This window comes from Mobula hypostoma, chromosome 19 (assembly GCF_963921235.1).
Source record: "Mobula hypostoma chromosome 19, sMobHyp1.1, whole genome shotgun sequence".
Lineage (NCBI taxonomy): Eukaryota > Metazoa > Chordata > Chondrichthyes > Myliobatiformes > Myliobatidae > Mobula > Mobula hypostoma.
Window position 1 is genome coordinate 59,453,249 of NC_086115.1, and position 22,672 is coordinate 59,475,920.

At 43.1% G+C, this 22,672-nt stretch overlaps 1 protein-coding gene across 5 annotated transcripts in view; it reads right to left on the reverse strand.

Moving 5' to 3' along the window:
- Positions 1–22,672, reverse strand: part of afap1l2 (actin filament associated protein 1-like 2) — a 289,415-nt gene that overhangs the window by 103,557 nt on the left and 163,186 nt on the right. For all 5 annotated transcript variants that reach the window (XM_063072007.1, XM_063072006.1, XM_063072009.1 and 2 more), the window contains one exon: positions 14,284–14,378. In XM_063072007.1, the coding sequence (XP_062928077.1) occupies positions 14,284–14,378 (95 nt within the window). The remainder of the gene's footprint in view (positions 1–14,283; positions 14,379–22,672) is intronic.

The following is a 22,672-nucleotide window of genomic DNA, read 5'->3' on the forward strand; positions in this document are numbered from 1 at the left end:
CACTGCTCAGTAAGTACAGGCTCTCTGCTTTGATTTCAGCCAAGTGCACGTCTCTAAGTCATTTCAGTCAGCAACTGGTCTGTTGTTAACGGCTGATACCGCAGCGGTGATTCCAGATGCAACTCCAAACTATTTGGGGAGGCTGCTGTGAAGTGAGACTTGCTCCAGGAGAAATTATGTTGCACATTTACCTTTCCAATTAATCTTCCAGTCTTATGGTGGTGATACCAACTCTGGAGAAAAACCTGAACTACTCTTCACACTTTAGACATACTTGTTGCGCTCATGAAAGATGCTGGAAAAGGGCCAGTAACATCATGAAGGATCCCACACACCCTGTTCACGGACAGTTAGTCCTGCTCCCATTGGGGAGGAGGTCACATAGCATCCACGCCAGGACCACCAGCCTCAGAAACAGTGACTCTCCCCGAGCAGTAAGGCTGATCAACACCTCGACCCTTTAACTCCAGCATTACTCTATTATTTCCCGTCAGTCACCTTGTGCACAGCCTGGCATCACTTTATGGAAGAACAATCAATCTACGTAGACAAGCTGTCTTATGTATATTTATATATTTATTGTGTTTTTACTGTTGTGTTCTTTATCTGTTTTGTGCTTTTATGGTATTGCATACAATGAAATGTGTAATTTGCATTAACAACCAACATACTCAAGGAGCAAGCAACTCTTGTCACACATCCTGGTGTCCACATAGTATATTGCAACTCTTATGTTTTGTGACTTAAAAGAATTGAGTTAATTCAAAGGAAGATACAGGAGTCTGGGATCATGGAAATTTAACGTGCATATATCACATGATGGTGTGACGATGTATGCAATTAACATCTTTTACCTATAACTCATAATTAATTATATAAACAAATGAATGCTTACTCAACCAATATATATACAAGATCATTTAAATAGTATTGAAATATTAAATACACAGTGTTCAACACAACAACAACACACCATAACAAAAGAAGAAATGAGAGTAAAACAAGCTCCTTTCTCAGCTTCCCGCTTCTCCCTCACACAGACTGTCCTTCAACTACTTCTGGGCCTCCAGTCCTTGGCCCCAGAGTTTTGGACTTGCAGACATTGAGCCTCCAATCTCCAGTCCTTGGCCCCAGAGTTTTGGACTTGCAGACATTGAGCCTCCAATCTCCAGTCCTTGGCCCCAGAGTTTTGGACTTGCAGACATTGAGCCTCCAATCTCCAGTCCTTGGCCCCAGAGTTTTGGACTTGCAGACATTGAGCCTCCAATCTCCAGTCCTTGGCCCCAGAGTTTTGGACTTGCAGACATTGAGCCTCCAATCTCCAGTCCTTGGCCCCAGAGTTTTGGACTTGCAGACATTGAGCCTCCAATCTCCAGTCCTTGGCCCCAGAGTTTTGGACTTGCAGACATTGAGCCTCCAATCTCCAGTCCTTGGCCCCAGAGTTTTGGACTTGCAGACATTGAGCCTCCAATCTCCAGTCCTTGGCCCCAGAGTTTTGGACTTGCAGACATTGAGCCTCCAATCTCCAGTCCTTGGCCCCAGAGTTTTGGACTTGCAGACATTGAGCCTCCAATCTCCAGTCCTTGGCCCACTCTCCCATATTCAACCTTCAGGCCTCTACCACAGGATTCGCCGACTTTGGATTACGACTTTTCGAGCTTTCTACCTCTGGACTGTGGCCTCTGGCTTTGCCCTCTGGACCTCCACAACCTCTTGCTATCAACCCCAGGATTCACCAATCAGAGCTCTGATCTTTGGGCTTTGACTGATCCAACTTCTGAGATGACCGACCTTCAATTGCAGAGAGTTTCAGGCATTGACTTCTGAACTCTCACAGACCTCCAATCTCAGTGACCCATGGGTCACTTTCAACTACACAGTTCAATGGTAAATCAATAAAATGGTTGGATTGAAAGCTAATAACGAGATAGTGAAGATGTGTAGTCTTCGGCTATGATGGAACAGCTAGCTTTCTCTCAAATTTATAGATATAAAAATTATTGTGAAAGAAGCACAATGAGACAGTGAAGACAGGAGGTTAGAGACATGAATCAGTTGTTGGGCCAGCCAGTTACCCCTCTAACTAATGGAAATAAAAAACAATTGTACAATAAACTATCAGGGTAAATTAGAGAAATAAATTCAATGCTAAGTCAAACATTGAAAGGGAAATCAAGAGAAAGAAAGACTGGGTTAGGATTGAGAAATAAAATGTACAGAGATGAAAAGGCTAAGTTTTATTTAATAACCTCTTAAAATCCCTCAAACTCGTTTAGTACCTGTAAGTTGAAGATTCCACACCTCTAAATGATCAACATCTGGACAAGGGAGCTGTTTGGCAGCCATTAACAATAATTACTTTCCTATCATGACAACAGGTTGCGTAGGTTTGTAGATCTGTGAGTTTCTCTCTCTCTCTCTGAACATCTGTTCGATGATGAATCAACAACCGTGTGTGTCATTTAGATACCATTATTCTTCCAGCAAGATCTGGTCCCGACACATTCTGTGTGATGTGCCATCTAATGGGTTGGACAGGAACTGAAAACCCAGCCAAACAAACTTCCAGGCTGAGAAATTGCACTGTTCTTCATCTGCCCTATCAGAGTGGGAAAAGATGGCTAATGTTCTGACTAAAGCTAGAAGCACTTAAACGTTACTTCATGATATTTGGATGCAGCCCCTTAGGTTACCTTGCAATAATGCAAGAAACTGCATACAAGTATCATGAAGCAAATTTTAAATGCTTCTAGCATATGAAATTGGTCTGCTTCAACACTTGCCCGGCTATGTTATGAAGTATCCAAGTAAATCATGGTGCTACTGGGCAGATGACATCTGCAGTTGCATTATTTGGAAGCTGGTTTGTCCTCTTAGGCTGAAAGCTGATACCCGGACCTCTTATGTCTCTACTTTCCTGCAGGAGGAGGAAACTGGAGGTCCACGAGCCAGTATCCTCATCAGGGGATCAGATGTGGAGAGGATCAGCAACTTTAAATTCCTTAGCATTATTATTTCAGGAGATGAGTGCCATTACAAAGAAAGCACAGGAGTGCCCCTGCTTTCTTTGAAGTTTGTGAAGATTTGGCATGTCATCTCAAATGTCTACAGGTATGCAGTAGAGAGTATATTGACTGGTTGCGTCACGGCCTGGTATGCAAACACTAATGCCCTTGAATGGAAAACCCAATGAAATTTAGTAGATACAGTCCAGTTCATCGAAAGTAAAGCCCTCCCCACCATTGAGCACCTCTAGACAGAACGCCGTCGCAGGAAAGCAGCATCCATCATCAAGGAACCCCACCACCCAGGCCATGCTCTCTTCTCACTGCTGACATCAGGAAGAAGGTGCAGGAGACTCAGGATCCACATCACCAGGTTCAGGAACAGTTTTACCCCTCAACCATCAGGCTCTTGAAACAAAGGGAAAAACTTCACTCAGCATCACTCGCACCATCATTGAAATATTCCCACAACCTATGCACTCACTCTCACCTCATGTGCTCGATATTTATTACTTAGTTATTTATTATTATTATTTCATTCTTTTTGTATTTATACAGCTTGTTGTCTTTTGCACTCTAGTTGTTTGTCCATCTTTTTTTGAGTGTTTTTTGTTGATTCTAGTGTTTTTTTTTTGCATTTGCTGTGAACGCTCACAAGAAGATGGATCTCCGGCTAATTTATGGTGACATATATGTACTTTGGTAACAAACTTATTTTGAGTTTTGAGCTTTATTGTGTTCAATAATCCCACTGTGAATAGTGTAAATAATCCCTTGCTGGACTATACTTACCCACTGAGCAACTTCACTACAGTCACAGGTACTGGTAGGTCTGCCATATTGGTTAGAAGCAGGGGTGGATCAATGACTTTCAACTGTTCTTGTAGCCACAGTATTTACGTGGCTGGTTCTGATCGGGGTGACTTCCCAGAATACTTATGATGGAGAACTAGGTAGTAAGAATACCATTGAATGCCAAGGGTGGGTGATTAGATTCTGGTTGAAGATAATGGAAGGTGCCCACATTGTAAACAAGGGAATTTGTCTCCACAAGGGTGGTGGAAGGCAATTTCTTCTTCTTCCTCTTGTTCTGAGGTTTTATGGCGGTTTGTAAACAGCTTTAAGTTGCATTACTGGCACCTTCTGAACTGGAGTGCGGGTCAGAATATCTAAGTCCTATATATTTATATTTTTATTAAATAGACCACTATTCTTAAGGAACAGCTCTATGTAGATAACGCAATAATTCTGTGATCCCTTTTGCGAAATATTGTTAATGTTAAGTTGTATTTTATTCCATGATAACTTTAAAATCAATCATTCCGAAGGTAATTCCTGTTCATGTGCTAACTGCATCTGTAATAGGTGAATTGATGAGAATGAAACTATGAAGCTTTATTCCTTGTGCTGAGTCAGTCCTTATTCATGGCAGATTCAGACTGGCAGTTAGATACTTCAAGACTGCTAGCTCAATCAGTGGTGGTGTTCTGAAGCCAGTCTCGGTGATGATCACTGCAGTTCCTATTCAGGGAAATGCCGCTCTGTATGGAGAGGCACTGATTCACCAGCAGAGAGATGACAGTATGATGGTCATCGGGAGGAGGTTACCATGCCTATATGTGGATGCCTGGAGTCTGAAGTCTGAACGGAGCAGCAGAGTGGGGCAGTTCATAGGGTTGCTGTCTTATTGCCCTCCAAGAGGACCACAACCTCGTCATGGTTTGAAGGCTTGTGTGCCTCAATGACCTGGATAGCTCTGTTGGCTGGAGTCAAGGCTTTATGCTTTGGCTCCTGGTAGGGTCACCCATGCCAACTAGGTCAAAGGGTGAAGGACCGACTAAGTGTGGTCAGCCAGTCCTCCAGATTCGGGGGTTCAGCTCTGGGCTAACAACCCTGACTAGAGAGCCGAAACTGTTAAGGAAACAACAATGAAGACTCCTTCTACATCTGAATGAGACGGTATTCCCCAGTCTCCACCCATGACTTGCATGACTAACAGCAGAGAAAACTAAGAAGTTAATGACAAGATGGAGGAAGCCCTGGACATCATCAGAGATGAGGGACTTCCATTAGTGCCCTAAACACCAGCAGCATAACAGGCAGTAAGTAAGTCTTACAGCACTAGTGACCCCAGTTCAATCCTGATCCCGGTGCTGTCTCTGCAGAATTTGTCCTTTTTCCCTGTGACTGCATGGGACTCCTTGTGGCGTTTGAGTTTCCTCTCACATCCCAAAGACAGGTAGCGTAAATGTCCACTGTACATAGACCCTGGGATATGGGTGAGTACTAGAATCTAGGGATGGGTGGGGTGGGGTGGTTTGTCAATGCGAATGTTAGGAAAATAAATAACAGGATTATCATAGGATTACTTTATCATTGCCCTGCACCATATTGTCTACCCGCATTGTAATTTCTCTGCAATGATAACATTATTCTGCATTCTATATCTGTTTTCTTTTGAACTATCTTGATGTACTGTTGTAATGAAACAATCTGTATGCATGAGATGCAAAACAAAGCTTTTTACTGTATCTTGATACTTGTGAGAATACTAAGCCAATTCCAGTTCCTGTTCCTGTCAGTGTAAGTGGGCGGATGGAAGTTGGCATGTATTTGATGGGCTGAATGGCTCTTTTTGTGCTGTATGCCTTCATCTCTTGTTGTTGGCCAGAAAGAACTATAGTCAACAAATTAGTGAACTCAAATGAACCAAGGACAGTGGAAGGAGACAAACCAATTCCTTTGTTCTTGCCATGAGGTTGAAGAAATGGAGGTTGCCATTTTGTGAAGCTGCTCTGCATCCTCTATTTTGTAAACTGGTTTTGCTTGGCTCAGTCAGTGTTTTAAAGTCGACACAATGATGCTTCGGGTAATCTGCTGGACTAGAAAACATTTCCAAATCAGAAGTTATTTGTGAGGTATTCTTTGGTTAGATGTAACCAGGTTTGTGAATCGGGTGGTCTGTGTTTGCCCTGAGTGATTCAAGCAAGTTACTGGTTTGGTAACTTATTTAGATGAAAGAGCAATAAATTATTAGTAGACACTTGCAGAAGAAGGGAAATAAAAGCATACTGGTCTGGACTAGAGCCAACAAGAAGGAGCTGTAGGTCAGTCAGGTGACCCACAGCCAATTACACCAAAATGCAGCATTCGAACGGATAAGGAATGAATACAAATCAGAAGCTTCAAATGCAAAATAACAGCTGTCCTACCACGAAGAGACCAACCCTCACCGATGTGGAGAACCGCACAGACACATGCAGATCGGAATGGGACCACGAGGAGCACATTGCCAGCACAGACTCCTTTTTCAGGTTTTGCCTTTTCTATTCTTTGACTGTTCGTGGAGGATCAGGAAAGCTTAATGTGCGCACACAAGTATTTGGTTGTGTAAGTTCACAAGCTTTTCCATTGAGACAATTGTTGGTAATTACAGATTCTCTCTGTGCCTAAGGGGTAGCTCCATGTAACAATATTTTTGATATTTATTGCTTATTTATTATTATTGTTCTTTCTCTCCATTTGTATTTGCAGAGTTCATTGACTTTTAGACACTGGTTGATCGTCCAAATTGGTGTGTCCTTTCATTGATTCTGTTATAGATTTACTGTGTATGCCCACAAGAAAATGAATCTCAGAGTTGTATTTCATGACATATATGTAATTTGATAACAAATTTACTTTGAACTTTGCATGCCTATATGAACCTATGTCTCATCCCCTCTCCCTTCCCCTTTTCCCAACCATGATCTGGCTCTCCCTGCCCCCTTCCCACTCTCAGTCCACAACAGAGACCCACATCAAAAAAACAGGTTTATCATCACTCACATATGTCATGAAAGTTGTTGTTTTTTTGTGTGACATCAGTACAGTGCAATAAATAAAATGATTACCGTACTGTGCAAAAGTATTAGCCACCTCAGCTATATATATGTGTCTCAGACTTTTGCACTCAGATTTTAAATACAGGCCTTTGAATTTGTAATTTAACCATTGCTCATTCATTCCTGCATCAATGGTTTAAACAAAAGAATATGTATTTGTACACTTGTTTTATCAATCTCCAAAGTGAAAGAAAGCCAAGTTTTATCTCTTAAAGTTAATAGTATACATTCAGTGGCTACTTATTAGGTACACCTGTATACATGCTTGCTGATGAAAATACCTAATCAGCCAACTCAATGTATAAAAGCATGCAGACATGGTCAAGAGGTCCAGTTGTTGTTCAGACCAAACATCAGGATGGTGAAGAAATGTGAACTAGGAGACTGAGAATGGAATGATTGTTGGTGCCAGACGGTGTGGTTTGAGTTTCTTATAAACTACTCATCTCCTGGAATTTTTACATAAAACAGTCTAGAAGTTTACAGAGAATGGCCCAAAAATCGAAAAAAGTCTATTGAGCAGCTGTTCTTTGGGAGAAGATGCCTTGTTAATGTTAATGAGGAGAATGGCCGGACTGGTTCAAGCTGACAGGAAGGCGACAGTAACTCAAATAACCAGGTTTTACACAAGTGGTGTGCTGAAGAGCATCTCTGACACACAACATGTTCAACCTTGATGTGGATGGACTACAGCAACAGAAGATCATGAACGTACACTCCATGGCCACTTTATTAGCAACTTCTGTACATAATAAAGTGGCCACTGCGTGTATCCTGCTGCTGTGTAGGGTATCACTGACGGGTTGATTTTCAATTTCATCACCCAAGTGTAACCTGAGTTTAATTTTATTCTTTCCACTTAACCCACGGAATGAATACTATTAACTTTAAGAGACAAAGTTACTTTTACTTTGATAAAACAAACGTATAAGTACATATTCCTTTGATTAAGCCATTGGTTCAGGCATGATGGAGCTCAGAACATAGGAAAAAGCATCAGCTTTACGGCCTTGCAGCCTGTTACAACTATTTTTATTGTAGTTCCAATTAGCCCCACACTTCACCTCCCCCCCACTTTTCAAGGGGTCACTCCTTCCATGATTCCTTTGTCTATTTGTCCCTCCCTACTAATCTCCCTCATGGCAGTTATCCCTGGAAGTAAGAGAAAGGCTACACCTGTCCATTCACCTCCATTCAGGGCCCCAAACTGTCCTTCCAGGTGAGGCAACACTTCACCTGCGAACCTGCTGAGGTTGTCTATTATATCCAGTGCTCCCAATATGATCTCCTCTACATTAGTGAGACCTGACATAAATTAGGGGACTGCTTGTTGAGCTCCTCTGCTCAATCCACCACAAGTGGAATTTCCTGTAGACGCAACTTTTTAATTTCTATCCCCATTCCCATTCTGACATGTCCATGGTCTCCTCTTCTGCCACCCTCACGGTGAAGGGACAACATCTCAAATTCTGTCTGGGTAGCCTCCAACCTGATGGCATAAATATTGATTTAATCTTCTAGTAATTTTTTTCCATTTTTTTTTCTCTTTTTTCCCCTCCCCCTTCTTTCTTGTTCAATTTCCCACCCTTGCTTCCTACCTCTTCTCCTGACTCGCCTAACACCTTCCCTTGGTAGCCCTCCTTCATCTTCTCCACCGGTCCACTCTCCTCTCCTATTAGATTCCTTCTTCTCCAGCCTTTTAATTTCCCACTCACCAGGCTTCACTTATCACCTCCTAGTTCTCCTCCTTCCCCTCACCCCACCTTTTTATTCCGGCATCTTCCCCCTTCCTTTTCAGACCTGATGAAGGATCTCCGCTGAAACATCAACTGTTTGTTGATTCCCATAGATGCTGCCTGACCTGCTGAAATCCTCCAGCACTTAGTGTGCGTCGCTCCATTTAGCCACCATTTGCCACGTCCTCTGAAAGCTTTATTGGATGTACATTACTCACACATGTAACATCAAAAAGTGACGCAAACTCCACTAAAATTAGCAGAAGTTTGTACCACCCTTTAAAGTGCAGATGTATTATCAGATTCGCCTCTGAACAGCTTCCTTCTCCTCTACTGAATGTGCCCCTAAGTTCCAAAACCAGTGGAAGTTATTTGTTCAATCTGCTCTATCCACCCGTTTGTATCTTGAGAATGACAGACTCTAGGTGCGGCCTGTAAGGCAGATTTTCCACTGCAGTTATTGTTATTCCAGAAAAGTGCAGTCTGATTCCACGGTCTCCTTCTTGTACTGATCTCAGGCATTTGATCCTCTGCAGCAGTTCCTTCCCACCCAGCTAATCCCTTATCTGCGCCAATGGGCATTTTGTTATTGGTTCGTTTCCATTTCCTGTCGGTTCTGAGTTTAAGGAGCAGCCACTTTTCAACATTCAAAGTTCAAAATAAATTTAATATGCACAGTGTATTCTATATGAGCTTGTGACTCACCCTCCTGCAGGCAGCCACAAAACAAAGAAACACAGCAGAAATCATGAAAACCCCTCCCACACCAAAAAGACAGTGATACATCCAATGTGCAAAAAAGAAAGAATAATTCATGCAAACAATTATAAAAAGCAAGTAAACAATCCACAGAACATGAACCACAGAGTCCCGGAAAGTAAGTCTGCAGCCACAGGGCCAGGTCAGCACTGCAGTTGGTCCTGGAGCCTGATGACTGGAGGCCACAATCAGAAAACCAGGTTCAGTGCTGATAGGATTCAGCTGGACACATAAGTGTGAAGAGTATGGAGAGGTATGGATGATACACAGGAGGGGCACATTTGTCAGTAAGTTAAACTGAGGAAAATAAAGTAAAAATGACCCGTGAACAATTCTCTAAACAAATATCTAACGGAAATGACAAAAGGCAAAATCACACAACTGTGTACTCAGCTTTGGTAAATCATGAGCAAGTGAACAATGTCATGAGGGACATATAAAAATATCAGTTGCAAGATTTGCCCTTTTTGTTTTCATGCAGTTACTGTGGGTCATGAATGGCTTAAATTGCAAGTGACATTATTAAGCTGGAAACAGTTACTGAGGTGAAATGTTAGGAAGCTGTACACTCAACACCATGCACAACATTAACCATGGCTGTAATTCAGCTTCAGTGTTTGACTAAACTCCAGGACTGCTCCAGACCTGTGCCATATAACTTTTATCACCACAAATATATTGGCCACATAAAACGGCATTTAAATTCATTTGTTAGAAATAACGCTGATGATGTTAAATGCTGTAAACATTGTCTTTTCTTCTTGCAAAGTAGCATTCATTCACTTTGGATTTTTTTGTAAGCAAAGCATTTACCAAGGCGATGCATGGAATTTTTCATACATACATGCAATATAGAACAGCACAGCACTGGACGGGATATTTGACCTGTGATGTTGTGCCGACCGTGATGCCAATCTTTACCAAATGTCCTCCTCCTGAGTCCTCATCCATATCCCTCCATTCCCATCATACTCACGTGTTTATCTAAAAGTCTCCCGAGCTCCACTAAACTGCCTGCATCTACTACTACCCCGGCTACCTATTCCAAACACTTACCATTATAAGCGTAAAAAGAAACTTGCCCCTCATGTTGTCTTTAAGCTTCTCCCCTCTACCATAAAAGCATATCCTCTGGTGTTGAAAATTTCTACCCTGAGGAAAAGATTCTGACTGCCTACCATATCTATGCTTTCAAAATTTTAAAAGACTCCGTCAGGTCTTCCTGCAGCCTCCGACAATGCAAACAATACAAGTTTGACAACTTATCCTTAGAGCTTGCTCCTGCTAAGCCACATCTACACCCTCTCCACAGTCACCATATCTTTCCTAGAACAGGCAACGAACTCAAGCCAATCTAAGCTGACAGCATTCGAGAATATAGACAATAGACAATAGACAATAGGTGCAGGAGTAGGCCATTTGGCCCTTCTAGCCAGCACCGCCATTCACTGTGATCATGGCTGATCATCCACTATCAGTATCCAGTTCCTGCCTTCTCCCCATATCCCTTCACTCTGCTATCTTTAAGAGGTCTGTCTAACTCTTTCTTGAAAGCATCCAGAGAATTGGCCTCCACTGCCTTCTGAGGCAGAGCATTCCACAGATCCACAACTCTCTGTGTGAAAAAGTTTTTAAAGCATGAATTTGTATTAAGAAGAAAGGCTGAACTAGCTAGGGTCTTTCCCTTAGGAGTGCAGAAGAACTTTGAGGTGATTTGATAGAGGTGTATCGGATTATAAGAGGGATAGATAGACTGGGCTACCAGAGCCTTTTTCCCAGTGTGGCATTGTACAAGATGGTATCCATGTATGGTGTGTGGATGAAGATTTAGGGGAATGTCGGAGGTAGTTTTATTTACACAGAAAGTGGTTTACACTGCCAGGGTTGGTGGTAAAGTTGATAAAACAGGGACATTTAAAGGACTCATAGATAGATAGGCAGATTGTTGTAGGAAAAATGGAGGATTATAGGCTGTGCAGGAGGAAAGAGTTAGAATGATTATGGTTTATATCGGTCAGCACCATGTCGAGGGACAAAGGGGCCATACAGTGCTCTACTGCTCTACGTTCTATATTCTAACATTAATGACATGTCAAGCTTCCAAGTGGCCGAGTTGTCCCTGTAACAGGACAGCAAGACTGCAAAACAATACCACAACAATTATTTCAAAACTTACCGTGTATAAGGATTTATGGATGAAAGACAAAGAATAAATCCTGCTAGCAAGGTAGGATAAATATCTGAGAGACGGTTGGAGGAAAATGCTTCTGCTCAAGTTATTGTGGGAAACATGTTCAGAATCAGAATCAGGTTTATTATCACCGGCATGTGACGTGACATTTGTTAACTTAGCAGCGGCAGCACAATGCAATACATAATATAGAAAAAGAAACACAAAATAAAATGACAATAATAATAAATAAATTTTGGCCCGGTGCTTCTCTCCTTGGCATTCCAGGGGCTGTACAGAAAGGAGCCATCAGAATGGCTGCTGAGCGAGCCTCCAGATGCCTCTGGATCAGGTGTGGCCCGTGGACCAGCGCTGCTGGGATACAAGCCAGAGCCCGATCAGCCCTGGCTGAGTCACCTGGGCGAGGGTCTGATGTTGAAAGACCTGGAACACCCGACGACCCCACGTTACATCACTGACAATGTGTTCCAGCACATCCTAGGATGTATCTCAGCATCGATTTAATGAAACAGGTCAAACAGAAATGCCGATTTCCAGATATTTCAATATAAAAACGATTACATTCATATCCAACTGACTTTGATCATGAGGAAAATGAGCTTGCAGCAGTTCATTCCAAATCCTACTTTGAAGGAGGTATTTAATTAAAATTAAAACACCAACAATAAGAAATTTTCAATGCTTAATAGGCCATGTTGAATTTGTTTGACTGATAGTCATAGTCATAGTCATACTTTATTGATCCCCGGGGGAAATTGGTTTTTGTTACAGTTGCACCATAAATAATTAAATAGTGATAAAATCATAAGTGATTAAATAGTAATATGTAAATTATGCCAGGAAATAAGTCCAGGACCAGCCTATTGGCTCAGGGTGTCTGACCCTCCAAGGGAGGAGATGTAAAGTTTGATGGCCACAGGCAGGAATGACTTCCTATGACACTCAGTGTTGCATCTCGGTGGGATGAGTCTCTGGCTGAATGTACTCCTGTGCCCAACCAGTACATTATGTAGTGGATGGGAGACATTGTCCAAGATGGCATGCAACTTGGACAGCATCCTCTTTTCAGACACCACCGTCAGAGAGTCCAGTTCCATCCCCACAACATCACTGGCCTTACGAATGAGTTTGTTGATTCTGTTGGTGTCCGCTACCCTCAGCCTGCTGCCCCAGCACACAACAGCAAACATGATAGCACTGGCCACCACAGACTCGTAGAACATCCTCAGCATCGTCCGGCAGATGTTAAAGGACCTCAGTCTCCTCAGGAAATAGAGACGGCTCTGACCCTTCTTGTAGACAGCCTCAGTGTTCTTTGACCAGTCCAGTTTATTGTCAATTCGTATCCCCAGGTATTTGTAATCCTCCACCATGTCCGCACTGACCCCCCGGATGGAAACAGGGGTCACTGATATCTTGGCTCTCCTCAGGTCTACCACCAGCTCCTTAGTTTTTTTCACATTAAGCTGCAGATAATTCTGCTCACACCATGTGACAAAGTTTCCTACCATAGCCCTGTACTCAGCCTCATCTCCCTTGCTGATGCAACCAACTATGGCAGAGTCATCAGAAAACTTCTGAAGATGACAAGACTCTGTGCAGTAGCTGAAGTCCGAGGTGTAAATGGTGAAGAGAAAGGGAGACAAGACAGTTCCCTGTGGTGCCCCAATGCTGCTGATCACTCTGTCGGACACACAGTGTTGCAAGCACACGTACTGTGGTCTGCCAGTCAGATAATCAAGAATTCATGACACAAGCGAAGCATCCACCTGCATCGCTGTCAGCTTCTCCCCCAGCAGAGCATGGTAGATGGCGTTGAACGCACTGGAGAAGTCAAAAAACATGACCCTCACAGTGCTCGCTAGCTTGTCCAGGTGGGCATAGACACGGTTCAGCAGGTAGACGATGGCATCCTCAACTCCTAGTCGGGGCTGGTAGGTGAACTGGAGGGGATCTAAGTGATGCTCAATAATATTTCATTGAAATAGTTACCTTTTAATGCAAATTCCAATATTACGTTCAAATGCAATGAAACAGTTTTTTTTTCTAAGTTAGGATTCTGGCAGCCTAAAAACAGCTGGGAGAGGTTAGTGGTTGGGGCAGCTGTGACGTCAGAGCATTTTGGAAAATGAGTTTGTGGCTTTCAGATAGGTAGCAGAATGAGCCACTATTCAATTGGAAAACTTCGCCAAGCTGCAGAATCAGAGTAAAAAACTCACCAACAAACCTCCCTGGGAGAAATACTTCAGCACATTTCAGCATTGCTCAGGAGATGTGGTCACTGAACATGTCCAAGCAACTTCCTGAGAGAGCATATCCCTCCCCTTAAGTCTTTCCCAAACTGGAACAGGAGTCGCTCTTTGACAGATATTTGTTGCAGACATTAGTGGAATAGCACACACAGAATGCTGGAGGAACTCAGAGGGTCAGGCAGCATTTATGGAGAAGAGTAAACAGTCGGCAGTTCGGCCTGAGAGTCTTCTGCAGGACTCATTAGGCTTGATGAAGGGTCTCGGCCAGAAACGTCGACTGTTTACTCCGTTCCATAGGTGTCGCCTGGCCTGCTGAGTTCCTCCAGCAGTTTGTGCGTGTTGCTTGGATTTCCAGCATCTGCAGATTCTCTCTTGTTTGATAATTAGCCGAGTGTGACTTTAATGCCAGTTAAGATGCAAGTTCTGAAACACACTGAATATAATGGTAAAACTTACAGCTTTTGCAGGTGGGAGCTCAGGCAAACTCTTCTGAGGTGCAGGTGTGATCTTTCCGAAATCTATTCCATTGGGTACATTACCACGATCTGGTCCTAGGAAATAAAAACAAGTAAATGTATATCAGTCATTATGGATTCATTTGAACAAGTCTTTCTGGCATGAGATGAAGGCAGGGGCAACTGTCCTCATGGCTTGTACTTTAAGCTATCTATAGTTGCTAAGCAAGTAACTTTGTCCTCCTTTAATCCACTTCCAGCTTCACAAGGCTGCTTCCCTATCACACTATTTTCTAGTAGAAACATAAGAACAGGATCAGCAGTGAGCAGTTTGACCCATTGAGTTTGCTCCACCATTCATAGGGTCAGAGAATTATACAGCAGAGGTGCCTTCTGTATCCACTCCAATTTGCTGACTACTACAAAAGGTTAGCAGTAGATGTGACTTCTCTGGCTCTTCTCTCTGTTCTGGACCACCTGGACAACAGGAACTCCTTCACCAGGCTGTTATTCATCAACTACAGCTTGTCGTTCAACACAATTATCCCATCTAAACATCATCAAGCTTTAAGACCTGAGCCTCTGTATCTCTGCAAATTAGATTAGATTAGATTCAACTTTATTGTCATTGTGCCGAGTACAGATACAAAGCCAATGAAATGCAGTTAGCATCTGACCAGAAATGCAAAGAATAGTGTTATTTACAAAATAACTGTGAATAAAAAGTAAGTGCTACAGCACACAAATATAAAAGTACTGAGACAGTACAATATGGGTGCAATACTGCTTAGTGCTGTAATGTGAGGTTCAGCAGGGTCACAGCCTCAGGGAAGAAGCTCTTCCTGTGCCTGCTGGTGCGGGAGCGGAGACTCCTGTAGCGCCTACCGGATGGGAGGAGAGTAAAAAGTCCATGGTTAGGGTGAGATGCATCCTTGATAATGCTTTTCACCCTGCCCAGGCAGTGTTTATGGTAGATGTTCTCAATGGTGGGCAATTGGGTGCCGATAATCCACTGGGCCGTTTTCATCACACGCTGGAGTGCTTTGCGGTCCGATATGGGACAATTGCCATACCACACTGAGATGCAGTTGGTGAGTATGCTCTCAATGGTACAGTGATAAAAGTCCGTCAGTATCCTGGGACAGAGGTGAGCTTTCTTGATGCTCCGCAGGAAATAAAGGCGCTGTTGCCCCTTTTGACCAGGATGGAGGAGCTCAGGGACCAGGTGAGATCCTTGGAAATGTACACTCAATGGATACTTGACTTCCTTAGCGACAGATTTAATTCAGTGAGGATTTGCTGACGACACTACTCTTGTTGGATGAATGACAGGCTGTGATGAGTTAGCTTACTAAGTCATGTGGTGGAGTGGTGGACATGCTCTTTTCTTACTGCCGCCATCAGGAAGAAAGTACAGGAGCCACTGGACTCACACCACCAGGTTCACGGACAGTCACTTCCCCTCAAGCATCAGGCTCCTGAATCAAAGAGGTTAACTTCACTCAACTTCACCTGTCCCATCATTGAAATGTTTATCATGATTATTTCTTTCTTATTGTATTTGCAGCTTGTTGTCTTCTGCACTCTAGATGAATGCCCAAATTGGACGGTCTTTGCACTGATTCTGTTATGGTTATTATTCTATAGATTTATTGAGTAAGCCCACAAGAAAATGAATCTCAGGGTTGTATGTGACGACAAATACGTACTTTGATAATAAGTTTACTTTGATCTTTGAACTTTCAAGTTGAGTGAAGTAATCCTCTCTAGTTCAAGAGCCTGATGGTTGAGGGGTAATAACTGTTGCTGAACTTGGTGGTGTGAGTCCTGAGGCTCTTGTACCTTCTTCCTGATGGCAGGTGAAGTGTCGCCTCACCACCAGCCTCCAGGTCCAACATATAATTCTCCGTAACTTCCACCGCCTCCAACTGGATCCCACCACCAAGCACGTTTCCCTCCCCCCGCCCCGTTCTGCTGTCCGCAGGGATTGCTCCCTATGTGACTCCCTTGTCCATTTGTTGCCCCCCCCCCATCCCTTCCCACTGATCTCCCTCCCGGCACTTATCCTTGTAAGTGGAACAACTGTTACACATGCCCTTACACTTCCTCCCTCACCACCATTCAGGGCCCCAGACAGTCCTTCCAGGTGAGGCCACACTTCATCTGTGAGTCTGTTGGGGTGATATACTGTGTCCAGTGCTCACAGTGTGGCCTTCTATATATTGGTGAGACCCGACGCAGACTGGGAGACCGTTTTGCTGAACACCTACGCTCTGCCCGCCAGAGAAAGCAGGATCTCTCAGTGGCGACACGTTTTAATTCCACGTCCCATTCCCATTCTGATATGTCTATTCACGGCCTCCTCTACTGTAAAGATGAAGCCACACTCAGGTTGGAGGAACAACACCTTATATTCCGTCTGGGTAGCCTCTAACCTATCGGCATGAACATTGATTTCTCTAACTTCTGTTAATGCTCCGCCTCCCCTTCTTACCCCATCCCTTATTTATTTATTTTTATTCCCCCCCCCTTCCTTTTCTCCTCTCTCTGCTCCTCTCACAATCACTCCTTGCCTGCTCTCCATCTTCCTCTGGGCTCCTCTCCCCCTTTCTTTCTCCCTAGGCCTCCCATCCCATCATCCTCTCCCTTCTCCAGCTCTGTATCCCTTTTGCCAATCACCTGTCCAGCTCTTAGCTTCATCTCTCCCCCTCCCACTTTCAAATCTCTTACTATCTCTTCTTTCAGTTAGTCCTGACGAAGGGTCTCGGCCCGAAACGTCAGCTGTACTTCTTCCTATAGATGCTGCCTGGCCTGCTGCGTTCCACCAGCATTTTGTGTGTGTTGCTTGAATTTCCAGCATCTGCAGATTTTCTCGTGTTCATGACATATGATGGTGATATTCAATTTGATTCTGATTCTGATTCACTGGTTCAATATCTATCCCTTAAAAATGGAGATTTTCTGTTATCATTTTGCCATTTTGTGGGAGTTTGCCTTCAGCGAAAGGGGTACCCCATGCCATAGATCACCAAAGTCATTATATATCCAAGTCCCCCATTGACCACTTTGGGATGTCAAGAGGTTGTGAAAATTTCTATGAGTGCTACTCTTCCATTCTTATTTACACTTTGGTGGCAAAGCAGCAGTTTGTGATTATTAAAGTATTCAGCAAATAATTAATGCTTTTATGACCATATTTTCCACATTAACTAACACTCCTTGATCCTCAGCCTAATATTTTAGTTCCAAGAAAGAACAATATATTACAGAAACTGGAACAATAACAGACAATTCAGATTTCATTGAAACCTAATGAATATTGAAAGGCCAAGATACAGTGGATGTGGGGAGGATGTTTTTTATAGTGGGGGGTATCTAGGACCAGAGGGCACAGCCTCAGAATACAAGGACAGAGATGAAGAGGGATTTATTTAACCAGAGGGTGATGAATCTGTGGAATTCATTGCCATAGTTGGCTGTGGAGGCCAAGTCATTTGGTGTATTTAAAGCGGAGGTTGATTGGTTCTTGATTAGTCAGGGTGTCAAAGGTTACGAGGAGAAGGTAGGAGAATGGGGTTGAGTGGGATAATGTCCATCACTTGTTTTTAATATTGCCTCAAACATGTTACATAATGAGGTTCCTGGCTCCTTCAAGATGCTTTGAAATCCCCAGAGTGGACTTAAAACTTACATGTATTCTCATCATAACACACCCTTACAGTTCAGCAGCTGCCAAGTTCAGCAAAGATGGAAAGTATTTTCATGAATTGAAAGCAGAGCTTTCTGTACAAGTTGGCGTATGCTACTTAAATCAGACTGGTCAGGACTCTAAGGATCTGTCACCTCCTAAGGGAATTCATTTTATTAACAATATACAAATGTGTAAAAAATCTTGCACCCGCAACATATGTTTCAAAGGCTTAAAATATTTGACATGCACTTTTTTTCTCTCTTTATTGCAGGAAACATTGCATGTGATATTAGTAGATCAAGGCCAGAACTAGTGACAATAGAAGACCACATCAACTGATTATTTTTGACTTTGAGTATCAGCTAGCTCATCTGGCAAATTCCTTTAAGATGATAGGATGGGAACTTCGATACCCAGAGAAGGGCTCAGTTTAACTTTACATTCAATCTAGCACTTTTGACTGTACTCATATCCCTCAGTATTCAAAGTTCATTATTATCGAAGTACAGATATGTCACCATATACATCCCTGAGATTCATTTTCTTGTGGGAATTCACAGTAAATATAGGAAACAGAATAGAATCAATGAAAGACCACACCCAACAGGACAGACAAACAACCAATGTGCAAAAGACAACAAACTGTGCAAATATCATAAGACCATAAAACTATAAGATATAGGTACAGAAAAAGGCAACTTGGCCCATCAAGTCTTCCCTGCCATTTCATCATGGCTGTTCCATTTCCCTCTCAGTCACAATTCCCTGCGTTCTCCTTGTATCTCTTCATGCCCTGACTAATCAAGAATCTATCAAACTATGCCTTAAATATACGTAAATACTTGGCTTCTGGAGCCACCTGTGGCAACAAATTCCACAGATTCACCACTCTCTGGCTAAAGAAATTCCTCACCTCCATTCTCAATGGACGTCCCTCTATTCTGAGGCTGCATCCTCTGGTCTTATACTACTCCACCATAGGAAACATCATCTCTATATCCACTCTATCAAGGCTTTTCAACATTCAATAGGTTACAGTGAGATCCTCCCACCATCCACCATCATTCTTCTGAATTCTAGTGAATACAGGCCCAGAGCTATCAACCACTCCTCATATGATAAGCCTTTCAAACTCCGAATACAAAAAGAAAGAAAGAAAATAAATAAGAAATAAATATCGAGAACATGAGATGACGAGTCCTTGAAATTGAGTCCATAGGTACACTCTTTCACAGATACTCAGTACAGATTATGAGGCCAGGGTACGAGTCATGGACATTGAAATGAAACTCAGTTTAACTTTAATGCATAAACTGAATTCTGTTCCAAATGCCGTAATAAATTTTTCTAAATACTTTGGAAATCAAGGAAAGGACGTCAGTCTTTTAAAATGGAAAGATTTCCTTTGTGCGAGCACCCAGTATTCCAGGGTCAGGTATGGTTAATCATTGTGAAACTCTTGATCCATTCCCAACAATGCATCTTTGTCCAAACTTCCAAAGCGCTGTTATTTTCCATTGCATCAGTATGACGTTTCCATTTCCCACTCCATCCATGCTTGCTCTTTTTCCACAAGCTTGGTGCCAGTTTTCGGGTACTGGCCAACACTCAGTAGGAGTCAAACTTGACAAAGACCAAACTCATTTCATGTAGGACCTTTGTGACCCACATACAGTGCAGAATTTCGTTCAGCCAATTAGCACTTGATCTGAACCCATTACGCAAAGGTGACCAGACAAAGTGTTAACTCATAGAGCCACCCATTCAACTAACTGGTTGCTAAGACTTCGGCTGCAACAATTCAGCTTTTTTTATTTGCTGAGAGGAAGCTGGTTTTGTGGCTCCTAGCAACCGTTATCTGGAGCTGACTGTTACGTTTTGTAACTCTAAAACATAAAGCAAGGTAGACTGAGGGATATGTATAAACTTCGTTTTACTTTTAGCAAGGTTCGCCTTTATAACGTGGTAGCATCATGACGTATGCCATTCGCGTACTTTTATATCCAGGTCCTGTGGTCCAAAGGTGTACAGGGTAGGTGAATCAATCACTGTAATTTGTCCCACGATTAGGTTAGGGTTAATCGGGGTTGTGAGGTTGCTGAGGGGAAACAGCATGAAGGGCTGGAAGAGCTGTATCGTTAAGTAAAAAATAAAGATTCAAGATTGTTTAATGTCATTTTCAGTACACAAGTGTATATATCTATATATATATAGATTGTATGTCCATAAAGTGACACTAGGCGCAGGAGTGTCTGTACATAAGGTGACTGACAGGAAATGATAATGTAGCGGTGGTGAGTCACTGGCTGGAGCCTTACTGCTTAAGGGAAAGTAACTGATTTTGAGCCTGGTGGCCCTGGCATGGATGCAACACTGCCTCCTCCCTGATGCTCGTAAATCCTGTCAGTGAACATGCGGCCATGCACTGATCGCTGGAAAAATTGTCAGGCCTTAAAGGACCGCACAGACCTGCTGTATAAAAGGTTGCCATGGAGTTAGGGATAAGTGTGAGGGGCAGGGGCCAGAACTTCCCCCGTGTGATCGTGTCCCCCGATGATGCCTTGGGCCATGTGGTGCAACACCACTCTGAAATGCACTCTGATTTGTAGCGACGAGATCACAACATCTGCACTGAGAAACAGGTTGTTATCTTTGCTGCGCCAGTTTGAACTATCCTGAATACTGCAAACTAAAACAGCTAGATACTGCATGTGATACAGAAATGGACAGCCTTCAATTCACAACTCACCAGAAGGTTTTAGCAGTTCTATTTAATTTATTTATGTAGAGATACAACAAGGAGCAGGCCACCAGGCTGCACCACCCAACAACCCATGAATTTTAACTCTTGCCTAATCACAGGACCTCCAAGAGAACCACAACCTTGTTGTGGTTTTAAACGTAAACAACAGGAATTCTGCAGATGCTGGAAATTCAAGCAACATACATCAAAGTTGCTGGTGAACGCAGCAGGCCAAGCAGCATCTATAGGAAGAGGCGCAGTCGACGTTTCAGGCCGAGACCCTTCGTCAGGACTCACTCTTCCTTCAGTTAGTCCTGACGAAGGGTCTCGGCCTGAAACGTCGACTGCGCCTCTTCCTATAGATGCTGCTTGGCCTGCTGCGTTCACCAGCAACTTTGATGTATGTTGCTTGTTGTGGTTTGGAGGCTTGCGTGCCTCAATGATCTGGAGAGCGATGTTGGCTGGAACACACACAAAATGCTGCAGGAGCTCAGCAGGCCAGGCACCATCTATGGAAAAGAAGGCCTGAAATGTTGACTGTAATCTTTCGCATAGATGCTGCCTGATCAGCTGAGTTCCTTCAGCATTTTGTGTGTGTGGCTTCGATTTCCACCATCCACACATTTTCTCTTGTTTGTATCTTGGCTGGAGTCTGGTCTTTGGCTCTTGGTAGGGACACACATGCCAAACAGGTCAAAGGGTAGAGGCCAGACTATGAGTGACCCACTGGTCATCCAGGCTTGGAGGTTCAGCTCAGTGCTAACAACACTGTCTGGTAGAACAAAACCATTACGGAAACAGCAATGAAGAATCCTTCTACATCTGAGTGCGATGGTATTCCTGAGTCTCCAGCTGGGACTTGCATGACTGACAGGAACGAAAACTGAGACGAAGCTGCTGACATGATGAAGGGAGCCTTGAACACCACCAGAGATGGAGGGCCTTCATTATTGCCCTAAACACCAGCGGTGTAACGGGTAGTAAGAAAGTAGGTGCTAATCACATGTCAACTTACAATGACTAATTAACCCACTAGCTGACATCTTTGGTCTGTGGAAAGAAGCTGGAGCACCACAGGAAACCCATACCCACAGAGGAAGGAACGTACAAACTTGCTTATAGATGACGCTGGAATTGAACTCTGAACTTCGATGCCCTGAGCTGTAATAGCACTAACCGGTACACTACTGTGCCCTAGGCTGCGTTCTTTTTTTGTGACTGTCACATAGTTGTTTCACTTTTGATGTTGGAAATTCACTGCTAGTTGGTGGGGGATAAGAGATCTGGTGACATCACCTGCCCATGTGTCTGATGCGTCGTAAGTCAATACAGGGAATGCCCAGTCCGATTTTGTGATAGACGCATTTCATTTGGAAAAGACTGCTTGAGCAATCTGCTCTGTGTCAGTGTCTAATTCAAACCAGGATCAAAGGAATGAGTGATCTTTAATAACTAATGAACGCTGAGGTGAGAAAATCGACACAGTGTCTGGACTAACTGAAATCAACACAACAACATTATTACCCTTCAACTGCAGGCCAGAACAAAAAAGCAAGGCTCGTGTTCCTGTCTGTCATCTCCATGTGATTGGCATCTGCTTAGTCAGCACGTTCAGGAGGGTGGGAAGAGTTCTCTATCACAAAGCACTGTGGAATTTATAGTCAGAAATGTTGGTTAATCATATAACCAGCCAAAAGAAATTGTGGTGAAAAGATTGTCAAAATAAGGAAGTTATTAATGAAAGAAAATGGAAGTGGTGAAATAGATGAGATGCGTCTGCACTTACTCTGTCTACACTTCTCGCTGCCTCGATAAATCTGGGGGTACTGTATCTTGCTGCAGTCATGGAGAAAGTGGACTCAGCGGACACTTTATTAAGTATACCTGTACATCTGCTGGTTGTTGCAAATATCTCATCAGCCAATCATGTGGCAGCAAATCAATATATAAAAGCAT